Raw genomic sequence first — 26,243 nt, forward strand, 5'->3', positions numbered from 1 at the left:
GAGGAAGAAAAAGGAAAGTTGTAAGCATGTGCATCAATCGTTACACCTATACCGGTGTGGAGGAAGGGGGATTGTTTTTTATTTTATTTTTAAAAAAACCTCAAGTAACCCCTCTGTTTTTCTATTACCCCATTTTAATGTGGTACAGGATAATGCATTCAGAGAGGACTCTGAACAGCTTCCTCCACAGCAGTTGTAATATTATCTGAGTAGGTATGCAAGCCTTTGCGGAAGACTATTTCCAGACTATAAACCTCCCGATAAAGAGTAGTTCATTATACATTCTATAGTAGTTATTATATATTCTTTGTTGGTCAGAACCAAAGAAGAAATTTAAGCTTGATCCAGGAAGCATCTGGTCATCCTGCTGTCAAACTAGACCATGTTTTATATATAAACATCATTTGTTTATACTACATAATTACATTCAAACTAACAGAGTAGGTCACAAAGATCAGTTGAGTCACCCAATGGGAGTCTCTGCATTTTTCAGGGCTTCACCCATTTTATCTATACTGGTATCCAATAGTAGTAGTGACGGTGGCTCAACCCCTTCCTTCTATAGTCCATTCCACTGCACAAAATGGTCAATTAAAAAAAAAAAAAGTATTATATTTGCTACTGCTACAAGTGATCTATAAAGAGGCAAAGATTGCCAAAAAAATTCCCTATTCTCTCCTTCCTTCCTTCCATGGATAAGCTTAGATTACTTTGTGTATGATCAGTTTCCCTGTTTTGTTGTTAGTTAAATTTTGTCTCATACACTAGCATGAGATCATGTTTTGCTGAGGGGAGCTCCCTTGCACATAAAATGCAAATAAAAAAAAAAAAAGTGTTGATCTGTTTACAGTAGCACCACACCAGAAGGGAAATGGAGAAAACATGCAGGTTTGTGCACGAGGCTTGCTCCCATTGAATCCAATGGTGCAGGATCAAGTCAATAGAGGAAAGCTCTTCCGAAAATTCAGAACCATTGTTCCTGTGCCTCCCCTGAAGGCTTTTTAGGGGCGGGTTGGTGGGAAGAAGAGGAAGAACAACATTTAAAAAAAAAAAAAGACTTCAGCAGAAGATTAAAAAATAAAAATAAAAGATTCAAATAGAGAGCATCACTAAGATATCCCCCCCCAGTCTAATTTTAACTTTTTGAGCTTTTCCCAAGGCTTTTGCTACTGAGTCTCCCCTTTTGCGGCCGAGTACTTTGTGCATCCATTTATACTGTTATATTGAAGGTATTTACAGATTACACCCTAAAGGAATAAGGAAGTCACATTTACAAGAGACTGCCAATGAAATGTGATATTCAAATAAAAAAGATACAAGCACTAGTTTCACAAACGTTGTGGGGTTTGTATGGGGCTGGGTGGGGGTGGGGGGGGGGATGGTAATTTTTTTATTTTTTTAGAAGAGTTAAGTTGTGTCACGTCCAGTCGCAAGTTACAGCAAGCTTACATTTTCTACCTCATCCACACAAGACTGTTCAGTGACTCAATTTTAACTATAATAAACGAAGAAAGGAGGGCAAGTAGATAGGGCATTAGGGCTGGTATATTTTTCAAGGCTGGCCTACAGTGTATTATGTTAGAATTCCAACCAAATATTCTAGGTAAAAAACCTCTTCGGTTTGCAGTTCATACAAGTACAATTGCCAAAGTTTGACATGGCAAAATCAGAGTTGCCAATGCATCCCCTAACTCAGCCTTTTTTGCATATACATTATTAAAAAGTTATGATATGTGACCACATACCCAATTTTCCCCAGTAAGGCCACTATTTCATTCAGGACACAGGCTGGACATCAAGCTACTGTTCATTATTTATATTTGTTCAACATGTCATCCCATGCCCCACACACTGCACTGTACCCAAGCCCGTCAGTTAGATATGTTATCCTTCACAAATGTGTGTTATTTTAAGGAAGTGACATGGCTCCCCTACCACCATCCACAGCCTGCTGCAAGATCCAGAAACTATACTTCACAGCAGCAGAGGTTGTTTTCCCTCATTTAATATATCAGATGTGAACCATTAATAGCTTTGTTCCCAAAAGTCCACATGCTCCTTCCATTTGGGCACCACTATTAAAAGTCAGTTGCCATTAACATGTTATTTTTTTTTCCAAAGCTTTAAAAAAGTTCAGATCACCTGCTGCTTTTTATGCAGCTTCATCACACTCACCAAAACTGAAGAATTTCCAAGTGCAGTTTTCAGATGCACGAATTCAAGTCTTTCACTTTTGACCAAAGCCCTTCCTTCAATTATCTCTGTTCTCAACTGACAGACGAGTGAACCGCAGTAACCATAGCAATTGAGAAAATTCATTACAGATTTTGCAAATATATAGCCTTTGTTTACTCCTAGATCTCTTGTACACTTCACTCATCTTGAATATAGTACTATGAAGGCATAGCATCGCCAGCTTGTTGCTAGTCAGATAATTTCTTGAGAATTTGCAGTGTATATAGTATTGTTACAAAGACACAGTTCCTCTAATGGAAGACCACATAACTGGAGACAAACTGCAAAGCTCAGCCAAACAAATATCTTTGAAAAAGTTTCTTTCCATTTAGATTTAAAAAAAGACAATCCAGATAAGAATTAAACCACCAATGTCTGGTTTGCTTTTTGCAATCATTCAAGACTGATGAAACTATTATTGCTCTACTCCCTCAGTCAGTATCATAAATGTATAATGTTATGAAGCACAGACCAAAAAAAAAAAAAAAAAAAAAAAAAAAAAAAAAGCCCCTTTTCAATAATGACTAATTATGCAGCCAACATTGATTTCCCCACTTCTCTTTTCTCTGCCTCTTAGACATCTGCAGCTGCAATGCTCTTCCTCTTCCTGAACAAGAGAGTGAACTTCTTGGCAGGTGATGCCAGTTCTAATACAAGAAGAGACTAGAATGAAGTGCTCCTGTAACAAATAACCAGCTTTCCACACACTGCTCCTAAGTACAGTATTCATTTCAGGAGTTCCACAACATTAGAGCCAAAATCAAAATCACTTATTAACCCCAAACTCTTATCATTCCATTCTCATCCCCATTTTATTTAACGAATGACACAGTACTTACTACACAGGACTAGGACCCAGGGGAATTTAGTTCTGGTTTATTCTTCCACAGACTTCTGTGACTGCAGATAGCATCACTCAACTTCTCTGTACCTCAGAATCCCTTATGAAAAATTGAGGTAATACACACCTATTTCAGAAGGATGTTGGAAGGCTAATTTTAGAGACCCATTAATGAGGACACTGTAGAAGTGTAAAATATTCAGTTACATTATTTCAAACAATGTAATAAACAATCAAAGGATTTTTTCAGGGAAGTAATACAAAGTGAAAAGTGGCTAAGCTAAAGTATTAATCTCTTCAGGCTTACAAACTGAATTCTAGAGATAACATTACAATTCATAGCTATATCCAAATGTGAATTTCAGTTTATACTCGTGTGATATATGGCATGCATGAAAATACAGTATTTTTCAGAAGCTGTTACAAACCATATTTATTGCGTCCTCAAGATCTGATCAATGGGAATTTCTCACTTGGTATTTCATTGATAGAATATTTTATCACTGCAGATAACCTTCCGAAGACATTTAGAACAAGGAAAAGTTCTGGAGTTCTACAGAAATCCATTAATTCATACAGTTTAGCTAACTCCAACTGACTTTCCTAGACTCTTCTCTGAATAATTAGACCTATAGTTGGGAAAAAGGCAAGGACCAGAAGTCTGAAAAAAATTAACAAAAGTCTGCATTTGTGCCATTAGCAAGTTTGAGTATGCATGCACTGGTACAACCAAACACCATCCCCTCTGCTTAATGACGTTTGCTCCAAATACTAAATAATTCTGAGAGGCTAACAAAGATTTCAAGGCAGGCACAATTTTCTGGCAGACTAAACAACTTAAATCTCTGGCAACCTAGACAGTACACTATCATCAACACATCTCCAGAACAGAGTGTTAAAAAGATCTAATTTAACCAGCGTCCTTGAGCTTGCACAGCAGAGCTTGCAGCCTAAATTTGAAGTGAAAAGTTGCATTAAACTATTTGTCAAGAAATGTTAATTACTGGTCAGCATTAACACTTCTGAACTGAATTAAAGTTCATATCAGATATTAAAATGTGATTTTTATATTTGAGTTTGAGTAGCCCTCAGAAGATCTAATAAATATTGGGCCTTACTCTGCTAACATGAACTGATTGTATTTACATGGTTTCCATTGCTGTGGTATCTGAGCACCTCACAATTTAATGTATATTTATTTATCCACAACACCCCATGAGAGAGAGACTATTATCTCCATTTTACAGATGGGGAACTGAGGCACAGAAAGATTAAGTGACTTGCCCAGGAAGGCTAAGGCAGAGCAGAGAACTGAACTCAGATCTCCCAAGTCCCAGGCTAACAGTCAACAAGTGGCCCAGCCTTTCTTTCTTTGGTACATAGATGTAGTCCCTATTTCAAAATCTTACAATCAATATTGCTTCTTTTAAAGTTAATCCTGGAAGACAGAAGCATTCAGCCACTGTACACTACTTGTCAGAAGTTATGGATACATTACCATATATGTAACCTTAATTTAGAGTTGCATTTATATAAGCTATGGAATAAATATTCCTTCTGCTGTCTAAACTACTGCCTCGGGGCCAAATCCTGGACCCAACCAAGCCATTGGAAAGCGTGCCAATGACTTCCAAAGGTCACGGATTCGGCCCTTTGTATTCACATACGGACTACAAGACTACTTTGAATATTAGTTTAATACAAATGTATTTAGTGTAAATATAAAAGCTGAGACAAATGCCTACGGAAACAAGAACTAGAGACAGCTTCTGAGTCTTCTCCAATTCCTTTGGAAACTTTCATATTACAAATAGCTTTCTTTGCTCAAGATTTATCAGTCTTGTGATAGAAGCCATGGGTGTGTTGCATAAACAGATAAGGTGATCCAACTTCACTGTTCGTTTCAGGGCTGGATTCTGTTCTCATTTGCATTAAACAAGCTCAGAGTTACACTATGAACTACAAGAGTGTCACCAAGAGTAGCATCCAACCCCCTACATCTGCTGGAAAGCAGATTTGAAACTGATAATCACTACAATGAATATCTCCTTATCCCCACAGATACAGAATACTAGGTAACTGTTCTCTTCCTGCACTCAAGTTCCCCCTGCATAGCAGTAACTCAAAGGTTGTACTACAGTGCATAAGGATTGTGATTAACCCACATTAGTGAGATCTGCATTGAGGGTCTTTTGCCTACCTCCACAACTACTTACAACATTGAGAAGTGAAGTCCTGTAAGTTCCCAACCAGAGCTTAAAAAAAAATAAAGGTCACACTGAAAGTTTAATTTTATTTTATTCCCTATTTAGGAAGGGCAAGCTGAACCCATAAGTTTGAGGAACTGGATCTGTGAAGTAAGAAAAGATACACAGTGAGTCAATATGCTGGTGTGTTTGACTCTCATTCTCATCACAGCTGCTACTGAAAAACATGTGGCAGGTTTTCTGAAGAGAATTACCAAATAAATACTGTAGCTGAAACAAAAGTCTAGAACATGATACCATATTTTCAGTGCAAGAGACCATCATTATGGGGAAGTTGCAACTCACATATAAATCAAAGTGTATTTAATAATTTCAGCCATAAGCAAGCAAAAGAGTTTCATCCCAAGCAGCTTTCTTCAGGCTGTTGCATTTAAAGCATTACTTGAAAAGCTAGTTCTGACAAGGCCACTACCTCCATGAAGGCTCTTTATAACACAAGGAGCCTTTGTAACACTGCACAAGATAACAATGAAACATACTATATCCTTACGAATATATAAGCTGTATTAGTTCATGCTCTTTAATAACCTTCAGGATTTAAATACTTCAGCTACTCTAGAGTTAATAAATTACGCCTTTTCTCTGCATTATGAAAGGCTGGAGAGTCACCATGATAAGGGTTCAGGGAATGGGAGAGTGAGGACTCTGAGTTCTAGTCCTGTCATTGACTCACTGTGACTTTGAGCAAGTTCTATAGCAGGTGTGTTTTTGGTTTTGGGGAGGGGTGTTTTCTAGTAGTGGTGCTGTACACCGCAAGTGCCAGTATTGTCATTTGAGGGTTACCTTTCTAGACAAGACAAAAATCTGAGCTATTAGTGAAACCCTGCTAGGAGCAATGATGGAACAGTGATCAAATACTCAGTCTTCTAGGATTCCTACCTTCCTCTTAGCAGAGCATTTTCAATAGCAAGTTTCCACCATCCACACAAGGTCTATTGTTGCATGTTATACAGGAACTAAGACAGGAAAATCAGACACGTTAGTCCAACAAACTTCAAACTTGACTGAAAGCACCGCAGTGCCTTTAAAAATAATCTACAACATTCCTGGAGAGATGTTTGCATGCTAATAAAGGCCTGCCTAATACAGTGATAGTTAAACATGGCTAGCACAGCAGAGAGCTACTAGTTCATAGCCATATTCAGATGTTAATGTTACCTGTATCAAGTTTTACTAACCACTACACCACAATCTACTAAAGAAGCATGCTGCTTGAACTGGGAAGAATGGAGGGATAGAATGCTCCAATTGTTATGTCTATTCTCCACGGCCAGCAGACGTGAGAAGTTAATGTATGGAACAGCCACCTATGCTGTACAACTCCTATGCCCCACTGTTCAAGCACTGTCCTGAAGTAAAAGCAGAAAAGCCAGGAGTTTGCAGTTTGATACCATATTAAACTGTAGCTAAAAGATACAGTACAATCTTATATTCCCCCTACTCTCAAGAGAGCAGACATTCTCTTACAGATAATCCAATGCAACAGATGCTGAAATCTGATGACTCTGGGAACCAAGACAGTGACCCCCTGGCCTAATGAAACAGATGATAGGACTTTTTATAGAGACTCAGTCTTGAGCTATGGTCCCTTACAGCCTTTGGTGTCTCTCTTTTTAAAAGACATTTTGGATTTCAAAAAGGTGGAATGTTTTGGTATGAGTTGGGGATACAGCAACTATCTGGCTTATAGAAGATTTATAGATTCAGCATATTATTTTAGGCAGTGCAAGTAGCAACCCCTATATTTATCCTAACACCACAATAAAAAGTAGTTGCAACCTTTGTGTGTGAAGTCCCATCACCACCATTGTTTACAACAGGTCTTTGACAGCTCTGGGGCTAGAGAGTGTACCATAAAATGCTGTTTGGGTTTGGCAGAGATATCAGTGTTGAAAAAACCTCACTGTTCCCCTTATGTCCTTTGCATGGAAGCATATCAAAATAACTGAACACTAGCATGCTAATTATCACTGAGGGAATTTTGTGCCAAAAAATTAAAAATTCTGCATCAAAAAAATAAAAATTCTGCATACAATATTTTAAAATTCTGCATATTTTATTTGTCAAAGGTGGAGGCTCCAGCATGGCAGTGCGGAACACAGGCCTCGGGCTTCATGGAAATGGGAGAACATCCTGCAGGCTCCTCGCCCCTCCTTCCCCCCAAACGCACACAGGGTCAACAGTGAGGCTGCACTTGATCCTGAAAGAGTGCAAGGGCTGGGCCTGCTCAGAAACACTCTGGGACCCTGCCCCTCCATGCCAGGCATACCAAGATAGCAAGCAAGAGGGACAAAGCCTCACACATACACACACACTCTACAGGGGAGTCCAGGTGAAGGTGCTACGGGCTCAGAGGAAAGGCAGGGTGGGGGGCTAGTTGGGGTGGTGTGGATGCAGGAGAGTGGAGATTCAAGTGGGGGGGTTCAGCAGGGAGTAGTCTGGGATCTGGGGGAGAGGTCTGGATGCAGGGGGGAATTCAGCTGAGGTCTGGCTACATGGGAGAGAGGCGGGCTTGGCAGGGAAGGACTCAGGTGCAGGCAGATTTACCTCTCCGCCAGCTGCTCCGGGCGCTCAAGCTATACACCTATGCTGCTAGGAAGAGGCACATGACTGCTCTGATGGGGAAGCAAAGGGAAGCCAGAAGAAGTCACTTTTCTGCAGAGAAGCAAAGAAATCTGCAGGGGACATAAATTCTGCATGTGCACAGTGGCTCAGAATTCCCCCAGGAGTAGCTAATGCTGGCACCACACTGCCACCAAAGCAGCAGCAGAAGAGACTAGTGCCAGAGCAGCTGTAGTGAGCAGGGGAGGAGGAAATTGATCTGGCCAGGGTCCACCACAGACCCAGCATGTAGCCCCAGCAGCCAATCTTTGCCACACCCCTGGGCATCACATGGGACACAAGATTTCCCCATCTCAATGGAACAGGGGATGGAAAACTGGCCCAGGCTTGCTCTAATCACACCCCCGACCCAGCACACAATGCCAGTGCTTATCCCACATCAAAAAGTAATTTCTTGCTACTAACTAGTAGAGTTAGCCTCATAGATCAAGACATAGCAGTTTGTGATTATATAGATAGGGAGGATTGTAACAGTTCCATGTTTAAAAAAGTTGATTTTTACATTTTAAAAAAGGTGGGAAGTTATATGTAAAAACGAGATTTAAAGAAGTGTTATTTGGGTTGCAGAGTCAAGAACTCATGTTAGAAAATACAAGTTCGCATTCCCCATGCAACGCTATTTGGCTCCTTCTGCATATGCAATATGATAAAGTCTTAAATTACACAATTACATGGTTTTCTTCCACTAGAATCCTGCCTCATTCAGGGCACAGGACAGACATATAAGGGGCAGAATTAATGTTGCACAGGCAGCCATAAATCTAGCATTTTCTAATTTTTCAGTGTTTGAATTTGCAGTCTAAATGAAAAATACTACCTCATCCACCTGCTCTCTAAAATCTAACCGTTTATACAACACCAAGTAGCTTCTTTATATCTGTGTTATATATATGACACCATGTCATATATAACATACGGTTGTGCTCTGTTCCCACTGAAGTTAATTAAAGTTGAGAATGCTCTGCACTTATGAAGTGGTGGGCTCTCAGCATATTGGAGGATCAAGCCTGACAATTTGGATTATGGTACTTGAGTGCTCCACTTCAGGCTATGTACTCCTTTGGTTTTAGGTTTACACTATCTATTTCTTTGAGAGTCCAAGAAAAAGCTCTTGTTTTTAAAAAAGCCAACTATTTCCTTAATGGCACATATGAGATCACTGTGGGCCAATATATAATCTCATCAGCCAAAGATTTCAGAGACAGGAGTCTAACTTCAGGTCCTAAGCCCACATTTAGGTGCCTATTGGTGGTATTTTCAAAAGTATCCAAGTAACTTAGAAGCACAAATTCCATTGATTGGCACCTACATCCAACAATGCCAACTCTAAGTGTTCAAAAATCAGAGTCAAGTCTCCCAACTCATGATGTTTTAAAATAATAGATTTGGGTACTTGGCATTTGCTTTCTGATTTGAGCCTTAAAAGTTCAAAAATGTGAACTTTGCTCCATGAACACTAGGGCTGGGCTAAAGACTAAATGTGCATAAGACTAAAATGTTTCTCTAAATCCTAGATGTTCTAATCTACTTGTCAAATGGAAATGTGTTTCCCACCCACCTCCCAAAGGAAATTCTCTAGTCTTCACATGTTAATCAAAACAGAGACCACTTGTTTATAGGACTCCCTTATGCAGTCTTCAACTTCTTCCTCACAACAAAATACATGTTAGAATCTGCGTTCTTCCCAGATTATAAAGAAGTCTGTTCTTGGAAGATTAAGCAAGGAAAAAAAAAAGTTTATGCTATCCCAACTCTGAACAGAAAGAGTGAATATGGATTAGCATTTTCTGTCGTCTCCCCTGAGGAATGCTGGTCACTCCTTTACTCGCGTTAAGTTACTAAATCAATTCCCAACACTTATTACAATCAAGTTGACACTGATTTCCTAGGTTTTGCTCACTGTCCCTCAGGACAGGTTATGCACACAAGTACTCTTGTAAATATAGATCATGCAGAGTTGTTTGTTGTTTTAAACTGAGTCAATGTTTATAACAAATAATGGTCCTTATCTGCAACCATTTTCTTCCTAGTTGACAGTTGCTGTTTTGGTGGGAGGATATTTTCCAGTCTCAATTACCCTCTTATCCTATTCAGACTACAACTTCTCTCTAGAGCAGAAGAGACACAGATGTTTTGAGCTAGAAGAAAAAGCGGTTTTCATTTCTTCTGCTTCATTCCCACCTGCTGGAAAATTCTCCAAATACCACCACTACAGCATCTTACAGACCTTGATGGCTGTACCTCCCTTCCAGCCCAACAATCCCCAGTGACCCTGTTCTTCTCTTCCTCTGCCTTCTGTTCTGAAGCTTGCATTTTTCAGAACAGGAGGCAACAGAGGACACTGGATTTTTCAGAGTTTTGCTGCTTTCCCTCCCAGTAATTATAGAAGCAATGTGATCTAGTGGTTAAAAGAAGGCCTGATCTAATCCTAGCTCTACCATAGGTTCTGTATTAACTCAGGGAAACCATCTAACCTTTCCATGCTTCTATTTATCCAACTGTAAAAGAGATCATTATATCTGCCCCCCATCTCAGAAGAGAAATGGGAAGCTTAATTCATATACAAAGTGCATCAAGATCCCCAAAAGAGGTCATGTGAAGTATTTGTTCTCTCTACTATTTAAAAGTGCCTCTCATTTGTAACCCACCCCAAATGGCAGCATGCTCCCCAACCCTTGCTCAGTTTCACAATTTACCACTCCCATGTAAGCAAGTGGCTCACTTTCCCTAATCAGTGTTGCAATCCGTTGTTTCTTTATGGCTAGAGGCAAGAGTCACTGCTTTGCGCTTCCTGACAAAATATATGCCTTAAGGAGAGTTCGCCTTTTTAAACATCAGCTATGCCCCTCAATACTGAATCTCTCACATCCAGTTGGACTCACATGCCACTGTTGCCTCTCACCTATCCCAGGACTAAATTTAAAACTGAGAGTGACAAAAAGTCTACTCCTGATCACAGCCATCACTCACAGGGCTGGAGAACTCTGCACCCAGTTACTCTGACTTTACATTAGCGCAGAGGTGAGCAGAACTGGACGCCTTAGGTGGTGTTCAAACAAGGTGCTGACCCATCTCCCTCAGAAGAGCACTGAGACCTTGGCAACCAGGCACGGACTCTCCAGAAAGGAGCTGATCGGGACTGAGGGTCTAAGGGGTTTGTTCCAACAGTCAGCAACTTTCTTCTGACTCAGGAGCCCAGCCTAGGAATTCGAGATGTTCCTGACGAGCGCTGAACCCTTGCTCTGCCCCTCAGCGTGCTTCAGAGGGGCGCGCCCCGCTCCCTAGAGCTCTCACTGACCCGCCGTTTTCTTCTGTTAAAAGAAGCCCGGCCCCAACCCAGCCCTTCACTCCGCTCCTTTGGGGCTGCAGGCCCTCCGGGCTAAACCCGTTTGTCCTGGGCAGGCAGGTGACACCTCAGTCCTGCCACCCCGGAACCGCACACAGGCCGGGCCCACCCCGTCCCCAAGGTGCACAAACAGCCCCGCAGCCCGGCTGCTCCCGGGCCCGGCCAAAGGGCGCGGGCGACGCTCCCGGAGCTGCGGGGGGTTCGGAGCGCGGCTGAGAGGGAGGCACCGCGGCGGCCCAGCCCGTGGGTGACGCCGCAGGGCAGGGCAGGGCAGCGCGGCAGGCGGGCAGCTCGGGGAGGGGGAGTGTCCGGCGGTCGGTCGGTCCGTCCGTTGGGGTCGTGGGGGGGGGGGGAGGGGAGTGTCCGTCGGGCGGCGCCCACCTGTCCTCGCCGGCCGTGATGAGCCCGTCCTCCTTGGGGATGAGGAGGGCGGCGCTCACCGCGTCCTGGTGCCCCTCGACCTTGCTGAGCAGGACGGGCCGGCTGCTCTGCGGCCTGGCGTGGATCTCAGCCGCCATGTTTGTGCGGAGCCTCCCGTCCGTCCCGACTCCCGAGTGAGTCCCTACGCAGGGCGGGGGCGGGGGCAGCCCGGCCTCTCCACCGAGCGACTGACGGGCGGCCACGGCCAGAGGGGAGGGCACTGCTTGGCTGGGGGGAAAATGCCACGGGCGCCCGTAATATCAGGTGTAGCGGCGCCACCAGAAGAACTGGGTACCGAAGGATCCCGTAATATCAGGAGTAGTGACGCCTCCGGAAGAAAGGGAGACGGCCAGAGGGCGCCCCTAATATTAGACTAGCAGCGCAGACCGGAAGGCACCAGTGCCAGGCAGAGGCTCCCGTATACTCTGAAGTAGAGGCGCCTCTGAAAGGTCCTGAAGCCAAGCATGGGATGCATATTCTCCAGAGTAGAAGGGCCTCTAAAAGACCCAGGGCAGCACACAGAATCATAGTAGACACACAGGACAGGGTTAGAAGGGGCCACAAGTCTTATCTAGTCTAACCTCTGCTAAGATGCAGGATTTGTGGTTGATAGAGCTTTTCCTACTAATAGATCTTCACCTTTTCTGGGCAGATCAGGGGGTTGTAGAAAAGTAGGGAATTTACTTTTGGAGGTTATGCATGTGACTTTGTAAGGGTGAAGTCACCTCCTGGGTGATCCCGGGAAGGCTGAGATGCCAGAGGGGCTGGCACAGGACCCTGAACACCAGCTCCCACAGGCCCCCAATGGCAGCAGCCAGCCCAGTGCAACCTTGTGCTTTCCTAGTAGAGGTGGGAGCTTTTCAGGTCTCCCAGCACGGTTTGGTTTGCACAGGGCTGTACCTGTCTGTCCAGGTGAGAGAGTCGCACCTACCCATCATATACTGCCAGAACTGTAAGAGTGGCTGGTGCCCCAGGAGACCATCCATGCATTAGGAACTAGGCCCTTCTCCTTTTGCTCTAAACACAGGCCTCAGTCTCCTAAGATAAAAGAGAGCTCCCTTTGCTGGCAATAGTAGCATGTCCCTTATCCTCTGTGCAAACCTGACATCACTCACATATATGATCTGACACAGACACAAAGCCAATCCCGACCCCCTCAGCCTAACCATTTCATGCTATCTATAAATATTCAATAGCGTGCCAGCTATTTTCTCCTTTCGATGTTTGTCTGTATTTTGCATTATCAGTGCTTTAACATCATGCTGAGTTTGCCTGGACCTGCAGCTCTGAGGCCTTTGCATGTTTCCTCTCCACCCCATCCCCAACCCTCCTTAGGAGTTTCCCAAATAAATCCCGGCATTTGTCAGTTGACCTACACCTTATACCCAACACCCACATTTGTAAGTCTCATAGTGGTAATGTAGTTAATTTATGTCAGCCATGTTGGCTCACTAAACTGATATTAGAAACACCACTGTTTATGCTACAATAATTTATCCTGTGGTATTTAAAGCTTCATATGCTATTCATTTGTTTACATCATTTTGAAACATTGCTCCATGTTGCATCTCTGATATTTTGGCCTTGAGAGGTTGATACAGACTCAGCTTTTGAGACTAGCAGAACCCACAGTGACAGAGCTCCTCTATATCTGTGAAAGTCTCACATTTAACATGGGACTGTGGGGCTTGCTGCTGTTTAAAGCCTAGTCTACACTTAAAAGTATTGCCAGGATAGCTATACCTCTATAACAGCAAACCATAGTGTAGAAATATCCTATAGAAACTAGAAAAAAAAAACTTTTGTTTTTTTTCTGCTTAACGTTATGCTATGTCAGTGAGTGAAGTAAGCTATATCATCCAGTGCACTTTCCCATCAGTATAACTGTATCTATACTAAGGCTTTTGCAGACATAGAAATGTTTTTTTAAAATCACACTGCTAACCAACACTGCTACATCAGCAAAATTTTCTGGTGCAGACCTGGCCTAAGTGCATTGATCACCTAAATGCTAGTCTCATCCACTCTTCGGAACAGTAAAGATAAGGGTGTTCTTCACTGTCTTGCCCTATAAACCTGCTTCCTTCCAAAGATCACAAAAGGAGAGGAAAGGAAGTTTTGAATCCAGCCCAACTTCCCAATTATGTGAGATGAGGGAAAGAAAAATGATCAGTCATTTTCCCTCTCTGACTATTAAGTAGGAGACAGGGTACATCTACACAGGGATAAAAGCCCTGAGGCATGGCTGCAGATGGCCTGGGTCAGCTGACTCCAGCTCGCAGGGCTCAGGCCAAGGGGCTAAAAATCACCGTACAGACCTTCCCTGGAGCCCCAGCTCGGTACCGTTCACCCTCGCAGGGTCCCAGAGCTCAGGCTCCAGCATGAACATCTACACAGTGATTTTTCAGCCCCAGAGCCCAAGCTTTGAGAGCCCAAGTCAGCTAACATGGATCAGCCGTGGGTTTTTTATCTGTGTGTAGACATACCCAAAGAGACCAGCCTAATCTCAGACTTTTGAGGGATTTCACAGGCCCTTGGCACAGCCTGCAGAATGTCAGGAATTCCCACAGCACCAGGGTCACAGCTGCCACAATTTCAAAAGTTACTTTGAACAGAATAGGAAAGAACTGAGATGGGTCCAGTTTAGACAGGCTGCAGGTAAGACAGTCCTTGAATTAGTAAGCCTCATCTGACCATATGTGATTAAAGTAGAAGATCTATTGTAACAATTCCATGTCCTCCGTCTTCTCCTGGGGGCTGCAAAGTTTGGTGCAGAGGGAGTGCAAGATGCAATCCCCTGAACTAGCAGAGTGATTCTAATAGATCTCCAAAAGGTAGTGTAAAAATAGATGACTGCATTTTACAAAGATAAATAAGCATTGTTGATTCCCTTTACTATCAGTGAGGAAACTGAGAGCTGTGGGGCCAGATTTTCAAGTTGTTTTCTGCACCCTTAACTGGAGTCAGAGTTTCAAAAGTGCTCAGCACCCAGCAGCTCCCAATGTGACACTTATGGCCAGCACCCAACACAGGGAGCTAAACCCATGTGAAAATCTAGCCTTAAATGACTGGCCAAAGTCAATGAAGAGTCAGTAGCAGTGTCAGGAGTTGAATGCATATTTCCTGATTCAGTCTTCCTCAGACCTAATACCCCTAACTCTGTCATGGGTTCTTTTATGAGCATATATGGTGAAAATCTCTCACCCTAATGACAGCACTCCCAGCAATTCAGTGTTCCCTGATATGTTAGGGAGCACCTTCATATTGAGATGTTAGCTCAGTCCTCAAAGGGAAATGTTCCACCCACTTAATAGGTCCCCTATGCAAGGACTGCCCAGCCTGACTCTGTTTAGTTTGTGAAATCTGAATGACCACAAATTAAGTTTCCCAGACCTGAAGAACTCTGTAAACTCAAAAGCTTGTCTCTCATCAGTAGAATTGCAGAACTACTAACTGTGATATGTAACATATCACTTACATCAGCATTTGTGCCAGGTGACTGAAGGATAATTAATGTGACACCACTTTTTTTAAAAAGGCTCCAAAAGTGATCCTGGCAATTACAGGCCAGTAAGCCTTTCTTCAATAGCAGGCAGATTGATTGAAACTATAGTAAAGAACAGAATTATCAGACACATAGATGAATACGATCTGTTGGGGAAGAGTCAACATGGCTTTTGTAAAGGGAAATCATGCCTCAACAACCTATTAGAATTCTTTGAGGGGGTCAACAAACATGTGGCCAAGGGTGATCCAGTAGATGTAGTGTATTTGGACTTTCAGAAAGCCTTTGAACACTCACCAAAGGCTCCTTAGTAAAGTAAACAGACATGGGATAAGAGGAAAGGTCCTCTCATAAATTAGTAACTGGTTGAAAGACAAAAAACAAAAGGTAGGAATAAGTGGTCAGTTTTCAGAATGGAGAGAGGTCAATAGTGGTGTTGCCCAGGGATCAGTACTGGGACCAGTGCTATTCAACATATTCATAAATAATCTGGAAAAAGGGGTAAGCAGTCATGTGGCAAAATTTGCAGATAATACAAAACTACTCAAGATAGCTAAGTCCAAAGCAGACCGCAAAGAGTTATAAAGGGATCTCACAAAACTGGGTGACTGGACAACAAAATGGCAGATGACGTGTTAATAAATGCAAAGTAATGCACACTGGAAAACATAATCCCAACTGTACATACAAAATGATAAGATCTAAATTAGCTGTTACCACTCAAGAAAGAGTTCCTAGAGTCATTGTTATCTGAAAACATCCATTCAATGTGCAGCAACAGTCAAAAAAGCTAACAGAATGTTAGGAACCATTAGGAAAGGGAAAGAAAATAAGACAGAAAATATCATGCCACTATATAAATCCATGTTACACCCACACCTTGAATACTGCGTGCAGTTCTGGTCACTCCATCTCAAAAAAAATATATTAGAATTGGAAAAGATACAGAAAAGAGCAACAAAGATGATTAAAACAGGGAGAGTCCAGTGGCACCTTGAAGACTAAGGGCATAAATAGGCTTATTTGGGCATAAGCTTTCATGGGCAGAAACCCACTTCATCGGATGCATGAAGTGGAATCTTCAGTTTGGTAGGTATATATACACACATGCAAAGATGGGTGAGTTACATCATAGTGAGGCAGGTGAGTGTTAAGAAAGTTAATACAATCAGGGTATATGAGGCCGTTCACAACCGTTAATGAGGTATGAATGTCAAAAGAGGGAACATTATTTTTTGTAGTGGGCTAGCCGCTCCCAGTCTCTATTCAGACCTCGTCTGATAGTGTCATGTTTCCATATGGGTTCCAGCTCTGCAGTTTCTAACTGGAGTTTGTTTTTTAGGTGCTTTTTGTAGAAGTATGGCAACTTTCAAGTCTGTTACTGAATGTCCAGGGAGATCGAAGTGCTCTCCTACTGGTTTTTGAATGTTACCATTCCTGATGTCTGATTTGTGTCCATTTATTCTTTTGTGTAGAGACAGTCCAGTTTGGCCAATGTACATGGCAGAAGGGCATTGTTGGCACATGATGGTATATATCACATTAGTAGATGTTCAAGTGAACGAGCTCCTGATGATGCGGCTGATGTGGTCAGGACCTGTGATGATGTCACAACTAGATATGCGGGCAGAGTTGGCAACGTGGTTTGTTGCAAGGATAGGTTCCTGGGTTAGTGTTTCTATTGTATGGTGTGCAGTTGCTGATGAGTATTTGCTTCAGGTTGGAGGGCTGTCTGTAAGCGAGGACTGGCCTGCCTCCCAGGGTTTGTGAGGGTGAGGGATCGTCTTCCAGGATAGGCCAATGCATTAGTGTTATTCTTTGTCTAGAATGTGTCATTATTTTAGTAAAATATCTACAATGGGAGAAAAACTGAAAGAATCCCACAATAACAAACCTGCCTATATACATGTAGTGGTGGAAAAATAATTCAGCCTCAGTAATCGAAACAGAGTCTAATCAGAAAAGACAGGGTATGCTTTAATCTTCCTTTCTCTGTGAGAACCTGGACTTCCTATGCTGTGTTCCAGCTGACTAATAAGCCCTACTAACTGTCCACGCAAATGAAGAGTGTACAGCTCTCTACCAGGAATCTATCTCAGTTTGACTCGTTGAACTGCACTCACCGTGTGAAACAGGAGTGCTGGAGCCCCCAAAGTTCAGTGTAAGCAGGTGGTGAAGCCCACGGCCTACCCCGTGCAGGAAAAGTGGGCCCCCCATGAGGGTCTGGCACCCAGAAGAGGTTCCTCCTAGAGACTATTCCAAATATGGGGGCATAGCATCCTGGGGCTCCATGACAACAATAATAAGAATTCTGGAAGGGATATCACCCTTCAGGGTAAAAGTCTGCTACTAGCTATTGGGGGATTAGAAGGAAACTTTTCCTGGGACAGGTTATCCCGTAACTACCTTCTGCAGAGTTTCTTCCTCTGAGACATCTAGTACTGTCCCCTCTGTCAGAGACAGGATACTAGACTAGCTGCACCACTAGTCTGATCCATTAGAGAAGTTGCAATGCTAACAAAAAAGGGGTTTTGGCAAAAAATAAAACAAATATTTGGAAACTGGTCACCATTGTTTTTGACCTTGTGCTGTCTCATTCATTATGGCATCAGGTACTAATTTCAGAGAAATCTAGAGATCATCGTGGTTGACTTTTCTTAGACCTTTTCCTTTCTGCACTCATTGTTAATGCAGAACAATTTTAATTTGTTGGCTAGGACTCCATAGGATGTAACCGTTTAATGGTAAGTAAAAGCTTTCTTCACAGTAGTTAAATACAATAGCAAGTTCATACTTTGGCCACAAAAGGATGCTATAATCATGCCTTGTTCATTAAAAGTACCAAATCTTATAAAGGGTGTGTCTGAACACATTTTACAGATGGCACATTGTATTTTCTTCTAGAGATGTTGTTAAAAGAACAGGATAATATTAAACATAGAAGTGGATGTTTAAATGCTACCACATATGACAAAGCCATTAAAGGCCAGGAAATTCACCAACATTATTGGCTCATTCAACCTATTTCCTGTAGGACAATTTAAAAGTTCATTTTTAAAAAGAAAAAAAATGAAATGTCACTGAAAACGCAGCAAATTCTTCAACGTCCATAGCTCCTTGTGTACCCGAGACATCACTAGACACTTCGCTATGAAAAATGCTGCTCAGAGAGGGATTCATTCTATAAGGAACCAAGCACTGTGATCCTGATCCAGCAAAGCCCTTAAGCACATGCTTAAAGTTAAGCATATAATTAAGTTCTTCGTTGTAACAGAGCCAGAGTGCTCAGTCCCTAGCAGGGTGAGTCCATCCCATGATGATGGGGGACCAAAAAAATGGCAAAATGTGTATGCTAATAATTGTCAAGACAATAACAAATGAAAAGGCCAAAAACAGACAAGCATACAACAGTTGTGGCTCACAGAGTGAAAGAGCAGCAGGACCTCAGATATATGGGCAAGGTGAAGACCTAGGGCTGGAGCAAGTTCTGTTACTGTAAAGCCTTCTACAAGTGGTTGTCTGACAGGATTTGGATCACGACTAACAGTTAAAGCCAGGTAGGGTCAGAACAAGGACATTGAAACCGAGGCCTGGCCTGACATGAGTAATTAACACATGGAGCAAGGCCTCAGTTTTTGGAAGATAAAATTATGGAAGGAAATAAATTATTAGGTTGAAAACAGAATGTTTGTGTTAAATAAGTAAATAAGTCAGTAAGCTAAGACAGAATGTCTGAGACACCTAGGATAAGAGGGAGAACACCCAAGGACATGTTTACTATGAATTAGATAACAAGGGAAGTTAGGAATGTGAAGAAGTACATGGACAGTGCAAGCTGCACACGGATTGGTTCCTGCAAAGTAATCAAGCCAATCCAAAAATGTGTGGTGCAATATATAAGAAATGCAATGAGATGTACAGTGTATATAAAGGGAGAAGAATTCTGTGTAATTTTAGGACAATGATGTATCCTGCACCCATCCCCTGTCCGAGTCTGATCAATTCAGTAGCACTGCTGTATACCAACTAAAGATAGCTGAATGATGAAGGCTGGAGTTGAACTGAATGCTTAGGAAGCTGAGTGGAAAGAGGTCTCAGAGGGAATCCCAACACACATCTGGAACATATTGCTGACAACTTGGCCATCCTCCTCTCATATACTTTTACATTTCATGGAGCCAGATTCTTTCCTCTCTTTCTGGTGTACTTTGTGTTGCTCAGATGCCACAAATGATCTGGAATCTGATTCTAACTGCCCAGCTAAAAATTCCCCTGGAACAAGGAGAGTTCAGTTGGCATAATGCTAGTACAGATAGCTCCTATGGCAACTGCTCCCCTCACCCGCATTTAGGGGGCATGTCAGGTATAGAGCAGAGCTGCATTTCAGCAATCCTCAACTACCACATGGTACATTAGGGTCCATAGCCAGCTGGCGCAAATTATACCAGGGCTGAAGCAAATGTGGCTTCTGAATCATGCTATCACACCCCCCTCCTTAATGGGCACCTCCTTTCTTTAGAACCAAGGGGATCTTGGCTCAGGAAATAATCTGGTTCATTATTATTTGCTTTTTACGTGCCCCAAAATGCACTAAGTGCTGCATAAAAAAAATCTGATTGTCTCATCTTGGTACATAAAAATCTTTTGGTAGCTAGTACACTTGGATTTGGTAAGCTCTGTGTTTCAGGGTCATTGAGGAATGGGAAGGGAAATTGAAGTTCTGGAGGGGCCTGAAGTCCTGGCAGGTGGAAAACATGTAGGGAGGGATTCCCAGCCACTCTCTCACAGAGGAGCTAAAATGGCCCCAGATAGATTTCCCTAGGGGCACACAGGTTTGGGTTATTACTCTAGAAGCTAAAACCACCTCACTCAGCTCATAAACCCCTATCAACTTAGTGCACAAAGAAGCATAATCAGCAAACATACCAATTGAGGGCTATAGTCCAGAAGTGGTGGTGTCATGCACATGTGGGGTGGGCTGGTCTGATCATCTCCACCATGTCACCAGTGAATGGCACACTGCCCTGGGACTGAGAGCTAGATTCCATTGCCAGTTGTACCTATTGTGTGACCTATTATGTGACCTGGGTGATTTCACCTGTATGTACCTCTTGTATCTACCTATCTCTATCAGTCTGTTTAGACTAAGCTCTTCAGAGCAGAGACTGTCTTGCACTATATGTTTATACAGTGCTGAAGTAAGGGGGTTCTAAACATAGTTGGTACCTCCAGCCACTATGATAATGCAAATAACCAGCACCAGACAAGCTGCAACTACTGCCTTAAACCATAAATTAACCATACTTCAAATTAGAGGCCGAAGCTTGGAACCTGCATTATTAAACATTCCTTGATTGCGAGTTTACAACTAAATTGCTTTCCATTTCTTTAAAGTGTGATAAGATGGGAAAATGGTTATTCTGCACTCATTCTTTAAAAGAAGTTAGAGCTCTGTTCATAGATGTGGATCTGCATTTCTTATTCTTTTTCATCTTTATTAGCCTTGGACTTCTACTATGTTGCCAGGTGACAAACAGAATTTTAAAAGAAGTAACTTTCTGAAATTGGATGGCATTGTTGAACTTTCCAGCCCAGATCCTCAGCTTATATAAAGCAGCATAGTTTCATTAAAATCAATGGAGCCACATCAGATTTACACAGGTTGAGAATTTGGCCATTGCTGGGAAAAAAAGCAGAGACTCAAAAAATTAAAATAGAACTAGGCTGAAGTGGGTCAGGCTTGAGTGAGCATCCAGCATGCAAGACCTGCTCTTCTGTGTAAGATCTCCTGAAAATCGCCACCATTTTCTAGACATAAATGATCAGCTATTTCCTTTAATCCAGCTACGGCAGATAAACAGATATCACTTTTGACGGCCTATTTTAATGATACCCAGTCCTGATTATCTTATACTGGTGCAAATTTAAATCCTGGACAGATTCAGATGCGCTTGTTATGTGGTACTGTCATTTTCTTCTACTATTAAGTTATGTACTAATTCACATAAGTCTTAAATGCTCTTAAGCTTGTAATAAAAATGATGGGCCAGATCCTCCATCACCCTGAATCTTATGTAGACAGTTACACCAATGCAGAATGCATATAGGACTTTACTAAAACAGAATGGAAACGTATCCACACTGAGTCTCTGTTGCCTTGCACCAGTGCAGACCCCAAGTCACAGGGATACATGTGCTCCCAGAGAGGTGAAGTGAGAGGGATTCAAGAATCTGCTCTTTCCATACCTCCAGTCCCACCCCTCCGACTAATTACATAAAAATGTTCTCAAACAAGTAGAGAGGCAACACTCATAGAATCATAGAATATTAGAGTTGGAAGGGACCTCAGGAGGTCATCTAGTCCAACCCCCTGCTCAAAGCAGGACTAACTTCAGCTATATCATCCCAGCCAGGGCTTTGTCAAGCCTCAGCTTAAAAACCTCTAAAGATGGAGATTCCACCACCTCCCTAGGTAACCCATTCCAGTGCTTCACCACCCTCCTAGTGAAAAACTTTTTCCTAATGTCCAACCTAGAACTCCCACACTGCAACTTGAGACCATTGCTCCTTGTTCTGTCATCTGCCACCATTGAGAACACCTTGCTCCATCCTCCCTGGAACCCCCTTTCAGGTAGTTAAAGGCTGCTATCAAATCCCTCCTCATTCTTCTCTTTTGCAGACTAAACAAGCCCAGTTTCCTTAGCCTCTCCTCATAAGTCCTGTGCTCCAGCCCCCTAATCATTTTTGTTGCCCTCCGCTGGACTCTCTCCAACTTCTCCACATCCTTTTTGTAGTGGGGGGCCCAAAACTGGACACAATATTCTAAACGCGGCCTCACCAATGCCGAATAGAGGGGAATAATCACTTCCCGTGACCTGCTGGCAATGCTCCTACTAATGCAGCCCAATATGCTATTAGCCTTCTTGGCAACCAGGGCACACTGCTGACTCATATCCAGCTTCTTATCCACTGTTACCCCCAGGTCCTTTTCTGCAGAACTGTCCCCAGTCTGTAGCTGTGCATGGGATTCTTCCTTCCTAAGTGGAGGACTCTGCATTTGTCCTTGTTGAACCTCATCAGATTTCTTTTGGCCCAATCCTCCAGTTTGTTTAGGTCCTTCTGTATCCTATCCCTACCTTCCAGGGTATCTACCACTCCCCCCAGCTTAGTGTCATCCGCAAACTTGCTGAGGGTGCGATCTACCCCATCCTCCAAATCGTTAATGAAGATGTTGAACAAAACCAGCCCCAGGACCGACGCCTGGGGCACTCTGCTTGTGACCGGCTGACAGCTAGACATGGAGCCATTGATCACTACTCATTGAGCCCTATGTTCTAACCAGTTCTCTATCCATTTTATAGTCCATTCATCCAAGCCATACTTCTTTAACTTGCTGATAAGAATACTGTGAGAGACAGTATCAAAAGCTTTGCTAAAGTCAAGGTATATCACGTCCACCGCTTTCCCCACATCCACAGAGTCAGTCACCTCCTCATAAAAAGCAATCAGGCTGGTGAGGCATGACTTTCCCTTGGTGAATCAGTGTTGACTGTTCCTGATCACCTCCCTCTCTTCCAAACGGATTCCTTGAGGACCTGCTCCATGATTTTTCCAGGGATTGAGGTGAGACTGACCGGTCTGTAGTTCCCTGGATCCTCTTTCCTCCCTTTCTTGAAGATGGGCACATTTGCTTTTTTCCCAGTCATCAGGGACCTCCCCCAATTGCCACGATCTTTCAAAGATAATAGCCAATGGCTCTGAAATCACATCAGCCAACTCCCTCAGCACCCTCGGGTGCATTGCATCTGGCCCCATGGACTTGTGTATGTCCAATCTTTCTAAATAGTCTTAGACCTGTTCCTTCAGCACTGCGGGATGTTCACCTCCTTCCCATTCTGTGCCACCCAGTGCAGTAGTCTGGGAGCTGACCTTGTCTGTGAAGACAGAGGCAAAAAAGGCATTGAGTACCTCAGCTTTCTCCACATCCTCTGTCACTAGGTTGCCTCCCCCATTCTGTAAGGGGCCCACACTTTCCCTAATCTTCCTCTTGTTGGCAACATGCCTGTAGAAACCCTTCTTGTTCCCCTTCACTTCCCTTGCTAGCTGCAACTCCAATTGTGCTTTGGCCTTCCTGATTTCATTCCTGCATGTTCGAGCAGTATTTTTATAATTCTCCCTAGTCATCTGACCAAGCTTCCACTTCTTGTAAGCTCCTTTTTTGTGTTTAAGTTCACCAAAGACTTTTGTTAAGCCAAGCTGGACGCCTACCATATTTGTTATTCTTTCTGCACATCGGGATGGTTTGTTCCTGTGCCCTCAATAAGGTTTCTTTAAAATACAGCCAGCTCTCGGATTCCTTTCCCCCTCATATTAGCTTCCCAGGGGATCCTGCCCATCAGCTCCCTGAGGAAGTCAAAGTCTGCTTTTCTGAAGTCCATTGTCCATATCCTGCTGTTCTCCTTTCTTGCTTTTGTCAGGATCCCGAACTCGACCATCTCATGGTCACTGCTGCTTAGGTTGCCACCCACTTGTACTTCCCCTACCAAATCTTCCCTGTTTGTGAGCAGCAGGTCTAGAGAAGCATGGCCCCTAGTTGGTTGCTCCAGCACTTGCACCAGGAAGTTGTCTGCAACACTCTCCAAAAACTTCCTGGATTGTTTGTGCTCTGCTGTATTGCTCTTCCAGCAGATGTCAGGGTGATTGAAGTCCCCCATGAGAATCAGGTCCTGTGAACTAGAAACTTTCTCTAGTTGACTGAAGAAAGCCTCATCTACCTCATCCTCCTGGTCTGGTGGTCTATAACAGAGACCCACCACAACATCACCCTTATTGTTCTTGCTTCTAAGCTTAACCCAGAGACTCTCAGCTGGCTTATCTCCAGTTTCATACTGGAGCTCAGAGCAATCATAGTGCTCTCTTACATACAGTGCAACTCCTCCACCCTTTCGCCCCTGCCTGTCCTTCCTGAACAGTTTATACCCATCCATGACAATGCTCCAGTCGTGAGAGTTAGTCCACCAAGTCTCAGTTATTCCAATCATGTCATAGTTTCTTGACTGTGCCAGGACTTCCAATTCCTCCTGCTTGTTTCCCAGACTTCTTTCATTTGTGTATAGACACTTGAGATAACTAGCCTATTGTCCTACTTTCTCAGTATGAATCAGGAGGCCTCCCCTGTTGCACCCTCCTCCTTCTGCTTCCTTGTGGTGTCCCACTTCCCCCAGTTATACTTTTGAAAACACCGCCATTAGGTGCAGCTTGAGGCATTGCAGACAAAATATTTGCTCTTCAAACATGTTTTTGAAGCCCTAGGGAGAACTCATCCATAGCAGGACTGATTTAGCAGATTGCAGGGAGGCTTAGCTCCAACAGACCACGGAAACCAAACCAGCCTTTTCAGTTTGCTGGTAGAATTTTAACAAGGGGCTCCCAGGAGTCCTGCTCACAAATAGTTACCAGCACATCCCTGTGATACCTTGGCATCTCAGTTCATAATGCACTTTATTTTTTTCCTTTGTACAAAAACAAATATAAAATTTAAATCCCATACAAAGTGTATACTAGCAATGACAAGTTTACATTACAGTAAAATAGGACGTCAATGCAAATGTGTTATCTAGCAAGACATTAGTTCTTTAAAACTTTAGCTCAGTGGTACATGCATTATATAAAATAAACTGCTAGAGCTTTTCATCTAGTTCTACAAAAGATACCCAGTCAGAGCCATTGAAGGGCAAAAATAGTATTGAAAGGACATCTACAAACCCAAAGACATTTTCCACAGAAAAATCAATGCTAATAGAAATGGTTTGTTTAGTCATGATCTTGTTAAAACCCCCCCACAAAAGCTATGCATAAAATTCTTAGAACAGACAGAAAAAGCTCAATAAGTTTGTTAGCATAGGCAACCAACCATTCAGTAGTTCAAAGAATCTTTTAGACATTTGAAAAGGTATTGTAGTTTTCCATTTGTATTTTCCCCACAAAACCAGAACTACATTGATTCCTTTTTCAAAATCTAGTCACAACTGGCTAAAAACTAGTTCTTACGTGAAGTCAAAGAGTAGTGTACAAAAATATTTAACGGAACTAGCAAGAATGTATCAAATGAGTCTCTACTTCGCTTCTTAAGGAAAATCTTTTCCATACTCAAGGTTTGTTTATTTGTCCCATAAACAAGACTGCACCTGAGGGATGAAATGGAGACCAGTATTACTACATATATCCATTTTGTAAGCATTATAGAGCATTCACTGAAAAACACAACATTTACAAAATGTGGTTAAATAAAATCAAGGTAAGAAGGCTGTTTCACACTCCATGAGCTTGCTTTGTTTTGGTTATGGGAATTTTAGATTAACAAACTATTTGTTTTAAGAGAGTTTGGAGTGCATAAAGATATAGATTCTCCCAAGAACCCTCTCTCTTAGACTTTAAGGTTGGAAGGGACCATCATGATCACCTAGTCTGACCTCCTGCATGTTGCAGGCCACAGAACCTCACTCACCCCCACCTGTAATAGACCCAGAACCTCTGGCTAAGTTACTGAAGTCCTCAAATCATGGTTTAAAGACTTCCAAGTTACAGAGAATCCACCATTTACACTAGTTTAAACCTGAAAGTGACCTGTGCCCCATGCTGCAGAGGAAGGCAAAAAAAACCTCAAGAGTCTCTGCCAATCTGACTCGGTGAAAAATTCCTCCCAACCCCAAATATGGTGATCAGTTAGACCCTCAGCATGTGGGCACAATCCATCAGCTAGACACCTGGGAAAGAATTCTGTGTAGCAACTAAAAGCCCTCCATATCTAGTGTCCCATCACCAGTTATTGGAGATATCTGCTGCTAGCAGTAGCAGATCAGCTACATGCCATGTAGCCAGTCCCATCATACCATCCTTCCCCTAAACTTACCAATCTCAGTCTTGAAGCCGATTAGGTTTTTTGCCCCCACTCCTCCCCTGGGAAGGCTGTTCTAGAATTTCACTCCTCTGATGGTAAGAAACATT

At 42.8% G+C, this 26,243-nt stretch overlaps 2 protein-coding genes across 3 annotated transcripts in view; both read right to left on the bottom strand.

Annotated features, from left to right (window-relative positions):
- Positions 1-12,074, bottom strand: part of WDFY1 (WD repeat and FYVE domain containing 1) — a 52,801-nt gene extending 40,727 nt beyond the window's left edge. The window contains exon 1 of one of the 2 annotated variants that reach the window (XM_067538976.1): positions 11,693-12,071. In XM_067538976.1, the coding sequence (XP_067395077.1) occupies positions 11,693-11,829 (137 nt within the window). In that variant the 5' untranslated portion in view covers positions 11,830-12,071. Of the gene's footprint in view, positions 1-11,692 lie in introns of both variants that reach the window. The other variant, XM_067538975.1, reaches the window with a different exon arrangement.
- Positions 12,075-24,708: 12,634 nt separating this feature from the next.
- Positions 24,709-26,243, bottom strand: part of SERPINE2 (serpin family E member 2) — a 37,784-nt gene continuing 36,249 nt past the window's right edge. Inside the window, exon 9 of the mRNA XM_067538982.1 lies at positions 24,709-25,423. Coding sequence (XP_067395083.1) covers positions 25,386-25,423 — 38 coding nt within the window. The 3' untranslated portion in view covers positions 24,709-25,385. The remainder of the gene's footprint in view (positions 25,424-26,243) is intronic.

Source organism: Emydura macquarii, unplaced genomic scaffold (assembly GCF_026122565.2).
Source record: "Emydura macquarii macquarii isolate MOO-44397 ecotype Brisbane River unplaced genomic scaffold, CSIRO-AGI_Emac_v2 contig_499, whole genome shotgun sequence".
In the NCBI taxonomy this organism is placed as follows: domain Eukaryota; kingdom Metazoa; phylum Chordata; order Testudines; family Chelidae; genus Emydura; species Emydura macquarii.